This window comes from Anoplopoma fimbria, chromosome 12, assembly GCF_027596085.1.
Source record: "Anoplopoma fimbria isolate UVic2021 breed Golden Eagle Sablefish chromosome 12, Afim_UVic_2022, whole genome shotgun sequence".
Classification (NCBI taxonomy): domain Eukaryota; kingdom Metazoa; phylum Chordata; class Actinopteri; order Perciformes; family Anoplopomatidae; genus Anoplopoma; species Anoplopoma fimbria.
This window is the reverse complement of record NC_072460.1, coordinates 3251804-3264055: the sequence shown is the minus strand read 5'-3', so window position 1 is coordinate 3264055 and position 12252 is coordinate 3251804. Positions and strand designations below refer to the sequence as shown.

Genomic DNA, 12252 nt, shown 5'->3' with positions numbered 1-12252 from the left:
TAAAATGATGTAGATGATATCCAAGCAGACCAGATGCCTGATATCTTATACCCTTTAGCTTTGAGGTGCAGTATCATTCTGACCTTCTCACTATTCATCTTTCTTCACCCAGGTGAGTGAGGAGCTTATCCGGGTGGCCATCTTGTGGCACGAGATGTGGCACGAGGGCCTTGAAGAGGCGTCGCGTCTTTACTTCGGTGAGCGCAACGTCAAGGGCATGTTCGCTGTGCTGGAGCCTCTACATGCCATGATGGAGAGGGGACCGCAGACCCTCAAGGAGACCTCTTTTAACCAGGTGCGTGCCATCTTAGATTTGTGTTGAATTTTGAGTTTACACCACAAACTTAAGCCTCTGCATGACACCTGTTCGACATAGATTAAAAGTTGCACCACAATTTAAAAGGAGTTTCTTTTAACTTGCTTGTTATAGAAACTCAAATACAAATGCACTAAAGGGACGTTGAGTTCCATATTAAGTTCCTAAATTTAGTTCCCAAGAGGTGAAAAAAGTAAATAATGCTTTGTCAACTGAATGTACTTCAATTACATCAGTAGAGATTGGTTTTCCCTCTCGCATTAGTCTTTACTGTTGATAAGTAAAAAACAATGCTTCATTAACACACTGTAAATCAACCCTGAAAACAATGTATGATTATTTTTATAGGCATTGTCAAATAAACTATGTAAATTTAGTCACTACACAATAAGTGTGAGTTTGTACAAAGGATATTTACTTCACAGCCATAAGTCAAACCAGTGACCTTAGCTCTCTGCACATGCAGCATCACATGTTTCCATTCAGGCTGCCTTTTGCAGATGTGCGCCATTAAAAACAAAATACTTAGTAAAACCCTGGATTAATCAAGTTGGAACAGTAATGTTTAATGCCGTGACATTCAGTTTTATAGTCCCGCTTTGGCAAACCATTTTTCGTTTAATTGAATGAGTCATTTGAACAAGGACAGAGTGTATTTGTCTCACTTCATGCCACAGGCTTACGGCAGGGACTTGATGGAGGCTCAGGACTGGTGCAGGAAGTACATGCGCTCTGGAAACGTCAAAGACCTGACCCAGGCCTGGGACCTCTACTACCATGTGTTCAGACGCATTTCCAAACAGCTGCAACAGGTGAGTGAAACTACGCAGTCATGGCACTGAATCGGTTGTACTCTTAAAAACCTCCTTTTAGGATTACTGTATGTACATGGTTGTAAAGACTCTCAACCTCCCGGTAAAATTAGAGCTGACATCCCACCAGTTCTGCATCCCTATGTCCACCAGGGTGTGATGGGATATGTTTTTGCCTTTTTACGTCATGACTCTTTATGTGAACTCATGGCAGGTAATATGTGTGTACTTTCTTTTAAGTGAATTCAGTAAACAAAATGCCAAAATAGTGTTGAAAGATGAGACAGAGGGATGATGGAAGTCAAAGAGGAATGGCAGAGCATCATGGGAAAGCATAGCTCTTTTTAAAAGCAGACAGGTCTTTTCTAGATAATTAAATTACCTTTTCCTTGACCAAAGATTTTGATACACTTAGTATCTAAATGCTCTTACAAAGGCTCTTACATCCCAGACATATGGATATGCTTATTTGCGCATTAATATTCCCATTATGACCTGTATACACACAAGCTATCACATGGAAACACTGTATCCATATCCAGCCATTTGCCTTGGTGGCCTACTCAAAGTCAGTTTGCTAATTCATGACCAGAGGGCTTAAACTTTATTTACACAGGTGAAATTGACTCGATAGATGTCGTTCCTCGCAGCGATCATTGCGCTGTTGAAGAACGACATTTCAAGAGCTCTCGCCTCACATAGCAAATGGAGACGGCAATACTATTTGACATTGTTGCGTGGTCCCGCTGTCGGGGATGCTCCCTGCTTTGACACTACAGTAAGCAGCATGAAATACACAGAGACATCATAAGATGCCGGGAGCATTTCATTCCACCTCTGGGCATTAACATAGAAATAAACCCTCTGCAGGTTGCATCCAAACGGCAGATCCTCAGCAGGCTGAGGCTGTGATGAAGTAACCATACATTCAACTGCAAAAGCATTTAAATGGATTTAATGCCGTTTTAATCACCGATTGAATGCAGAGAATGCATTTAGTGATGGATACATAGAGAGTGAAGTGCTACAGAGAGATTTTTGCACATAAGACCCAACTTGGATACGAGCCAGTGTCTTTAACACTGTTGGCAGGAGCTGTTTTAACAGTCCATCTTTTTTAGTTACACAACAGACTAATTGCCTCTTGCTGTGTTTACATCTCCACCTCATCAACTTTCCCCGCAGCTGACCTCCCTGGAGCTCCAATACGTGTCTCCAAAGCTGCTGATGTGCCGGGACCTGGAGCTGGCTGTACCAGGCACCTATGACCCCAACCAGCCTATCATCCGCATCCAATCCATCGCCGCCTCCCTGCAGGTCATCACCTCCAAGCAGCGCCCACGCAAACTCACCATCATGGGTAAGATAAGGAGGAAATCGCGTAGGCCTTGTGGCTCTGTACCCATTATCTTAGGAAAATAGATGAAAGAGCATCTGTAGTCGGATGCTTCCAGAAGGCGCAGGGCTACCGCATTAGAGAAAATTCAATATTAATAGAATATTTAGCCAAACAGCTCAAAGGCCACTATTTATCTTGAATTCATGGCAAAGTTCTGTGTGTGGATAAAACACCAGAATTAAAAGTTTCTTTACAAGCAGAAGCAAGATTAAACTGTGATCCATTTACTACCTAAATTAATCCCAATCACCAAAAAGAAATAAACTAGTTTTAAGTCATGGATATTATCATTTTCTCTCTGGTGAAAAATGGTGCATGCAGGTCAGATCGGTTCGCCAGGAATCCTCCCAACACCGTCCACCGGCATTCATTTGAATAAAGAAATAAATAATTCTGACATTTAATGCCCTGCTCTGCTTTGCGATATGAAATATGACACCGGGGTGCTTCTAAACTGGCACAGCACTATAAAAGTAACCTCGTCTAGAAGCCAAATCCTCAGATTATCAATCACAAATGGTTCGCTCCACTTCACTCTTTTCTACTGCACAGTGTACCTTTTTCTGATGTATTCCATCAGTGTTACACAACGTACTCTGTAAAAGATGATGGCCAATAAATCAACTGACCCCTGGAGCACGACTTCAGATTAAGACCTGTCACCCAGTACAGGCAGCTGGGATTTACTGTCAGTAACGCTCGGTCCCCCCAGTGACACGCAATACATTGCTCACTGGGATTGTCATTAGGAGCAGACGGAGGATAAAGCAGTGACTCGGTCGGACTCCTTCCAACGGAAGTATCGGTTAACTCCATTAAAGTGGTATGATAATTCCAGTGTTGCTAAAATCATTGTAGTGTGACCTGCTGAGAATACTGAGGACGGTATAGGATAGTGGAACAATTAGACAAGTGACATCATCTGTACTTCAGATAAGTTAAATAACTTTCCTCACTTTTTACTCAACTGATTTGTACTGAAGAGGATTTATTTGATGTCACAGTTCATCCAGTGCACAGATACATACTTTCCTCTCTCCGTGAGTTGATGGATTAAATGTCTTGGCCGCGGTCAACAGAACTTCACGTGAACTTCACAAGGTACTTCCAGTGTGTACTTATGAAGCCGTGTGTTTGTGGGGCTCTTTTCCCACGGCAGGTTATTTTTGTGGTTATTTCACCAAAACCCATCATATCTGTCGTTCTGGAGTGCCATTCCAAACCCAAGGGCTGCCATTATGCGAGGGATTATGGGAAGCAAGCTTACTCTGGGAGCGACAGGGTTCAAATGAAATCATTTATTGCCGCCTGCTAAAGCTCCCTAGGCATTGCTTCAGGCGAAGGTAATGGAGATGCAGCTGCAGAGCAGCAGGGGAGCACCCTGGAGAGAACAGCCAGTACTGCCAGATCCAACCATATAACCCTTCTTATATAATCCCTCAACCCTTTTTAAGAGCAGTGCATCAATGCTGTGTTGTGTGGCGCCCTCTGCAGGCAGTAATGGCCACGAGTTCATGTTCCTGTTGAAGGGCCATGAGGACCTGAGGCAGGATGAGAGAGTCATGCAGCTGTTCGGTCTGGTCAACACACTGCTGGCCAACGACCCAGCGTCCTTGCGCAAGAACCTCAGGTACACACACACACACACACACACACACACACACACACACACACACACACACACACACACACACACACACACACACACACACACACACACAGACTCTGAGGTACAGTACACCTCACACTTGTCTGGAGCACACACACATATTCTTACATTTCTTGACATTAAGTTGAAAAAAAAGGTATTGAAACCTTGACAATGAATTGTGCGTTTGTTTGTCTTTTCTGTGTGTTGGGTTCATTAGCATTCAGCGCTACGCCGTGATCCCCCTGTCCACCAACTCAGGCCTGATTGGCTGGGTGCCCCACTGTGACACCCTGCACGCCCTCATCAGAGACTACAGAGAGAAGAAGAAGATATTGCTCAACATTGAACATCGCATCATGCTCAGGGTGAGGATCCACGAACCGTCCGATACTGTTGTTAAAAATACCATTTTAGCTGATACCAATGTTTTTGTTGTTGCCGATGTTGTTACTTAGTTGTTGCTGTTATTTTTACTCCTTTTGTGCCAGGGACATGTGTTGAAGTCATTCAGCATTTCATTACCCTGTGTTTGAATGAGCACAAATTCAATCATACAAATTTATGGAACAACCTTTACGATAACCTCCTTTTACATGGAAAATATCAACAACAACAAACGTGTTTGTGTTCTGGAATTAAATGTGATTACATATAAATGTAAAGGCAATTAGGAACAGTGTTTACCACACATAGACTCTACTTGTGCGGCTGCTATAATTCACCCCATTTTAGCATTTTTTACAACCTCCGCCATCCATAAAAACCAACACTTAGCCAGGGCACACTTATGCTCGGCTGATAAATGCATGCATCCCTCCTACATTTGAACTAAAAACAGTCTGAATATAAATGACCTGCCAACATATGTGTTTGTTAACATTGTTACAGCACAGTTTACTCAGTTTCAGTTAGCTCGCCTAGCAGCATTAAAATGTTAGAAACAATTACAGTCCATTCCCTGGACAGATCCTAATTATGCTTACACATCTATACGTAAATGAGCTAATGTTCTAGCATGTTATTAACTCCTCTGAGCCGACAGTGGTCTCATTCATGAATTGTGTGTCAATTTGATACTCAATACTAACTAGATTCATCAAAGCTGAGGAAGCGTCTGTTTTCCGTGATTATAAAGATGAATACCAATTACTCTTTAATGACAACACATTCACAGGCCCTTAATTGTCATGAATAAACATGATATCTTCGCCTCAGATATTCCCAATCAGGCATAGAGAGCACACACACACACACACACACACATGCAAAATCTTCCCTGGTGAAAATGTCACAATAGGAAGTGAAAGTGACGATGACAGAGCAGAGACGGAGCGGGTTAAGACCCAGACATCCGCTGTGCAAAAAGCTTCACAGAGAGTGGTTTGATTAAGAACTGTACACAGAAGAAGAAACATCAAGGCTACAGCAGAGTTTAATGTTATAGGTCTAAAATAGGATGCTGACATGTTGTAGGTGCTCAGTCCGTCTCTGTCCTTCTTGTGTTAGTCCTCAGTCCTGACAATTGTGCTCCTAAAATGCATAAAGTTTATGGGTCGGGTCGGGTTCTTTCAGATCGGCTCTCATAGCGACCAACCTGCACATCGTTAATGACCCTAAACAGGAGGACTCGGAGTAGCAAAGCTGTAGTCTTAATCATTCAAGCTGTGTTTTCCATCAGATAATATAATATAAAATCTTGCGCAAAGTAAGTTGGACTTAAATGAAGAAATTATTGATTTTGGCTAGACTGACTGAAACATTCAATATAATCATTTTACACAAGGCTAGGAAAAGGAAAGGGAAAAGGTGACTAAAATATGACTAAAACCAATAAGCATAATGGAACTGGCTCTTTGAACAAATGTTCTCCTGCTGGCACGTTTTGAACAAGACTCCGATTTTATTTTTAATTTACTAATAGTGTTATTAATGATGTGTTGCGTTCAGTTTAAGCCTTCTAAATGGCAAGATATTAAGTTGACCAGTCAATGAGCCAGGCCATCCATCAGCTTTAGATGTAACATGAAGCAGATGGTGGAGTGAGACAATGATAGATTGTAGTCTTTTGGAGATTCACTGTGTTTCTTTCTCAAACCCAAAAACTCAACAGCTCATTAAATTGAAAGTATTATTCTGGTTGTTTTTTAGTTCTGCCTCAAGTTTGCAGTGAACTCTGCTGTCATACACACCTTCAGGGCAAACACTTCCAAAGTTACTAATGCATTTCCTCTCCAAATAATTACCCCGTTTCTAATTCCACATGACCTGAAACCAGTTTATACTTCAGTATTAACACAACCTATTAGCTGTAATTACATTAACAAGTTGATTGCTTTAGCTTGGATTAATTAATTGTCACTGTAGTGTATATAACAAAGACCGTAAACATTCTGTATGAAAAGTCTATCAACTTAATTGATCTCTTATTCATTCAATAATATATTAACCTCAAAAGCACATCACACAGTAACGGTGGTTCATTTAAGGTGAAATTCAGCAGAAAGCAAAGTTAATGTAGACGTGTGAACATGTTAACACCAACATGAAAGTATTTTAATCATCTTCTGGAAATTGCGCTTGCCATGGTAACTGAAATTACATCAGACTCTGTTGTCAAGGACGTGATGACATTTTGATCACTCTGGGGACTTCATATTTATGCCCCATCAAGAAGTAATTTGAGTTTTCATTTTTAATTGAGATGCAGAATCCAGTATCCTTCACTTGTAATTGGCACTGAACAAGTTTAAAGCCTTAAATTGTGTCTAAACTCACGGCATCATAATCTTTTTATTCAAGTCTGTGTCTGTAATGGGCTTTGTTTCCTCCAGATGGCCCCAGACTACGACCACCTGACGCTGATGGAGAAGGTGGAGGTGTTTGAGCACGCCGTCAACAACACGGCTGGAGACGACCTGGCCAAGCTCTTGTGGCTGAAGAGCCCCAGCTCTGAGGTGAGATGCTCTGCGTCTCTACTCTGTCGGCACAGCGGAGGATGATTTGAGAGTCCTTGATCTTTGCAGCATCCTTCCTCACATTTAAGTGGTTCTCTGGTCAAATATTCAGTTGTAGAAAAGATAACATGCAGGTCTATAAGTTAACATTGTTCCCCAGATGCTTGACCGGCAGTGTATTTTGTAAAGGTTCTCATTTAATGCAGAGGAAACACTTATCACTTAAGTTTTTTTTATTATTTTGGGAAATACAGAAACATTTTTTTGGTTTTCCCCGAAGAATCAGTTTTTCTGGGTTCTGTGTCATTTTCCACACCGTTCTGCTTCAGTGCTGTCATAAAGCAGATGTCATCTCTCCTCCAGGTGTGGTTCGACAGGAGGACCAATTACACCCGCTCCCTGGCTGTGATGTCCATGGTGGGCTACATCCTCGGACTGGGTGACAGGTGAGTTTCTCAACCACAAAAACACATTGTTATGATAATGACAATCATCATAAGACATTAACAAGGAGATGATGTTTCTATCCTCCAGGCATCCATCCAACTTGATGTTAGACCGGTTAAGCGGCAAGATCCTCCACATTGACTTTGGAGACTGTTTTGAGGTGAGAGGAGATTTTCTTTTCAATACATTATCCACATATTAATGTTTTTCACTTATCCAAGACTTACTGACCCCAATTACAACCTTCAAAAGGTCGCCATGACAAGAGAGAAGTTCCCTGAAAAGATCCCATTCAGACTGACGAGGATGCTGACCAATGCCATGGAGGTATGCAACTCTTCTGCTGTGATAAATTCTTTATGTTGTAGTAGTGTAAAAAGAAAAGCTAACCTCTGTAGCACACCAATCTATTGAATGAGTCCCCCACGTTAAAGCCAAATTGACTCCCATTGGACTTAAACTGAATCCTTTCAGAGCCATTTCTCCACGGTCTTCTCTATTTACAGCAAAACAACAATGTTTTTCAATTGTGCAGCGTTTTATAAGAAATAATGACTCACTGGGTGTTGCATTTGATGAGCAAAGAAAAAAAGGCATTACAAATGAAAGCATGAAGTAATAAATTAAATATTATAAGAGGTTTAAATTGTATAATCTCCTAAACAACTGGAGACGTTTTTAAAAGCTTTTCAAAGAACTGTTCAAGGGTGTAAATACAAACAACAGGGTTTCTCCTCCACCGAACCTGAAAACACCATATTGGATCCTGCTCTTAACCACCAGATACAGTGACCTCTCTTTAATATGCAGACACCAAACTTCCCCTTCAGATGTTGTGAGATGTTTGTTTCCACCTGTAACGTTTACGTCTCTCTGCATGTCAGGTGACGGGCTTGGACGGTAACTACCGGATCACCTGCCACACGGTGATGGAGGTGCTGAGGGAGCACCGGGACAGCGTCATGGCCGTATTGGAGGCCTTCGTCTACGACCCGCTGCTCAACTGGAGGCTCATGGACAGTAAGAGATCATCGGCTGCTCACCTTCAGCACATTCTGCATGGTCAAGGCCTCAGTACACGTGGTAGACTGGAGTAACCACGACAGCATCACATGACAATACCAATACACTGAACATTAAAAGGTTCAGCCCAGAAGAATTTCATGAGGGTCAGAGCAAATGACTCAACTTAAAGTAGAAACTCCTTTTTTTTTTTTGAAGTGGTTAAGAGTTTGAAGCACTACATTTAATCAGATGGGGATTAATAACTGAAGTGCGCTCCAGGTTGTGAATGAATGTCTATTTTGGGAGGAAAATTGACCAAACGCTTAAAGAAGTGGTATGAACGTCTAAATGTCGTTGGTTCAATTCAAGTGAAAAAATGAAATGAATATCTCTGGCACTAATACCGTCAGGGTGCCTTTAAGCAAGACTAGCAGCATTCATCAGGTTTATTCAAAATGAAGGCCAGTATTTAAAATTTTAATTTGAACACATAATAATAATCATACATCATTTGTAGGCATTTACTTTGATATTTAAAATGTGTATAAATTCATACAAAAATCATCCTGAAAATTTGTTTCTAAAAGTACTATTTAGAGTACACGTTTCTTTGTATTTTTTACTGTTCATGGTTTCCGACTTAAAGAAACCCTGTGTGGTGAAAATTGTATTCTTGCTGTAGGAAACATAACATATGGGTGATTAGATGTATACAAGCTTCCTTCTTCTGCAGTTAAAAAGGTCGGAACAATTCTGCTGCTTCCTGTGCGCTGGATGTGAAATGGACTATAACCATTGTCGAGTCAAGAAAAAAAGAAAGAAAGAAAGACTCACTCTCACACCTTTTCTGTTTCATCCACAGCAAACACCAAAGGCACCAAGCGTTCCCGCACCAGGACCGACTCCTACACCGCCGGGCAGTCAGTGGGTGAGTCTGCAGCAGCAACCGTACAGCGTGTTTTCTACTTAATAATGTAAGAACATGTTTAAACCTGCTTCTGCGTGGTGTCCTCTGCAGAGGCCCTTGAGGGAATAGACCTTGGAGAGACCACACACAAGAAAGCCGGCAGCACAGTGCCCGAGTCCATCCACTCCTTCCGTGAGTCGCATGCTCATTCTGTCTTCCATGGTTTATTTGTTGAAGCCTTTCCTGTTGTTTTTTTTCTCCCTCAACAACACTAGGCTTTCTTGCTGTCATAAATGATTGGTGTAACTGCTGTGCTATTGTTAGGCAGCACTTAAGTCCACTTTGATTTGAGCAGCAGAGAGGCTCGGCGTAGAGAGAGCTCTTGCTTTTGCTGTTTCTTAAGTCGTAGCAGTAGTTTTTGTGACCTCCATGTTGTGTTTTTTTATTATTAGTCGGAGACGGCACGGTGCAACCTGAGGCACTCAACAAGAAAGCCATTCAGATTATCAACAGAGTGAGAGACAAACTTACAGGTGAGTTCTGCAGCACTCAACAAGCACTCCAAGCTGCTATTTGTTTTGAGTTTTGATCTTGTCAAATTGTGAATTACCAAGTAAAAAAAGTTTTATTCTTTTAGGAATAAGAACATTGGTTTTTTTGTGCATTGTTTCAGTGCAGAAATGCTGTAGAGTGAAACATAAAGTGGTCCTATGTTTGATTCATACTTTACCTTTTTCAGTCACATTATTATTATCATCATACTGTAGACTAACCCACCATCTTTTCCAGTAGAGGAAAGGTCCTGAACAATCCTAAAAATGGTGTCACTGATTGAAGTCCTTGAAAACAGAAGGGATCCAAGCCTTCTGGTAAAGGTCAGGTGTTCTGATGAGAGTTTGTTCCCTGCAGGTCGAGACTTCTCTCACGATGAGACACTGGACGTACCAACACAAGTGGAGCTCCTCATCAAGCAAGCCACATCCCATGAAAACCTGTGCCAGTGCTACATTGGATGGTCAGTACTCACCTGTTATTGTTATTATGCCTGGTGTTTTCTTCCTCTGTATTTAATAACACCAGTGATGTAGGGCAGCAGGAATCCACCTAAAAGCAGTTAAATATAACCTAAATGATGGTGATTTCTTTTTGTTTTTGGTTGTTGTTTATATGATGCCATCCGCAGATCATACAGTAGTTCCCAGATTTTTTAATTTATTACACTTCATCACTACATCTGGTGTACAGAAAATGATGCAGAACGAGACAAACATCTGTGAATCATTACTTTTTCTGTCTACAGGTGTCCATTTTGGTGAAGAAACCGCCTCCGGCAGACAATCTCACACTTGACATTTTTTCCCTCACTGGTAAACCAAGAAGAAGCACTCGACTCAGATATTTATCCAAAAGAAAGTGCTTCAGCCACGCAGTGCAGAGTTTTTGAGAAGGATGTATTGTTTTGTTATTGCTGTAGAATCATTCAACTTTTCATTCAACCTGTTTTGAGGTTATGAGAAATAATTTAACTCAAAATGCTTCAAATGACTTTTTCTCTCTTTTAACACCATAATCAGTTTGCTAAAGCTTTCTACGGTGGCCATATTGTAATAAGTTATTTCTTACTGCACACACTGTATTAAAAACCCACCAGTCCGTTGTATCATTGTCTATTAATGTGACCGATTTCAATAATTAACTTAAACATTCTTATTAAGTCTACTCATCACAAGTAATGTTTGATTTGAGAGGATCATAATGTACTGTATGTGTGCCATTAAACCCTGTACAGAAACCACTGCGACCGCACTGTGTTCATTTGACAGTACGTGATGTCCGTTTGGGTCGAGCTTGTCACACCTACCGAGTTTGAAAATAAATTTAAAAGACATTTAAAAATAAAAAAACCCTCTCTTTTAAAAGGCATGTGATGTAACACTCCCTTTGTTTTTCTTCTATGCCCACAGAGGGCACTCTGACTCCTAACAAGATCCTCCTCCATCCTTTCAGGAAATATTTTTAGAGGATGCACTCATCAGGCCAGAGATGATGAGATCGGACTAGATTCTCATCTAAAAACCAGACAAAAAAAAGGACAAAAATACTTTAGATTTTTGAACATTTGCTCCCAATTTGAGATAAGGCTGCTCGTTCTGTAACAGCAGCTACTCTATATTTATCCTCATCTTTAAGACCACCGGGAGATGCAGTCATTCACAGAGAATGCAGTCCCCAACCGCAGTAAAACCGGCAGAGGCAGAAGTGGAGACAACTATTCATTTCCCCGTTCTGTTATCTGGTCAGCGCAAGGTAGCTTCTGTTTTACTCGTGCTCATTGCTATTCCCCCCTCTCATTTCTCCATTTATTTCTTCCCTGCATTCTCCTCTGAAGGTTAATTACTTATAGATAGTTAAGGATTACGGATCAACAAAAAGCAGCCCATTGATCTCTTCCCTGCCGTGCTCACCTCTGCAATGTCACACTCTCTACACATTTGGACAGAGGCCTGGTGATTATCTGTTCATATCGATCCATTCCTCCTCTGTTTTCCCTCGCTTCCTCCACCTCCACTCTGGCACTTTCTTCCCTCCTGCCGCCAAAAGCTCATCACTGAGTCTTTTTCATAGTCATGCGCCATCATTTCCGTTGTTCTTTCTCTCATTTGTTTGTATTTTTTCAGCCTCGCAAGTCTGTCGAGAGGCAGGCGGGTCAATAGTTCAAGTTAAATAGGCTGCATTGATTGGGAGAGGGATTTAGCTGTTT

The 12252-nt window shown here is 41.3% G+C and overlaps 1 protein-coding gene across 4 annotated transcripts in view; it reads left to right on the top strand.

Moving 5' to 3' along the window:
- The window catches only part of mtor (mechanistic target of rapamycin kinase), an 81726-nt gene extending 70353 nt beyond the window's left edge, over positions 1-11373 (top strand). For all 4 annotated transcript variants that reach the window (XM_054608455.1, XM_054608454.1, XM_054608453.1 and 1 more), the window contains 15 exons: positions 113-295; positions 994-1128; positions 2314-2488; positions 4022-4157; positions 4396-4543; positions 7010-7132; positions 7496-7578; positions 7667-7739; positions 7832-7906; positions 8464-8599; positions 9447-9512; positions 9603-9683; positions 9944-10024; positions 10401-10506; positions 10792-11373. In XM_054608455.1, the coding sequence (XP_054464430.1) occupies positions 113-295; positions 994-1128; positions 2314-2488; positions 4022-4157; positions 4396-4543; positions 7010-7132; positions 7496-7578; positions 7667-7739; positions 7832-7906; positions 8464-8599; positions 9447-9512; positions 9603-9683; positions 9944-10024; positions 10401-10506; positions 10792-10807 (1617 nt within the window). In that variant the 3' untranslated portion in view covers positions 10808-11373. The remainder of the gene's footprint in view (positions 1-112; positions 296-993; positions 1129-2313; positions 2489-4021; positions 4158-4395; positions 4544-7009; positions 7133-7495; positions 7579-7666; positions 7740-7831; positions 7907-8463; positions 8600-9446; positions 9513-9602; positions 9684-9943; positions 10025-10400; positions 10507-10791) is intronic.
- Positions 11374-12252: the final 879 nt, after the last annotated feature.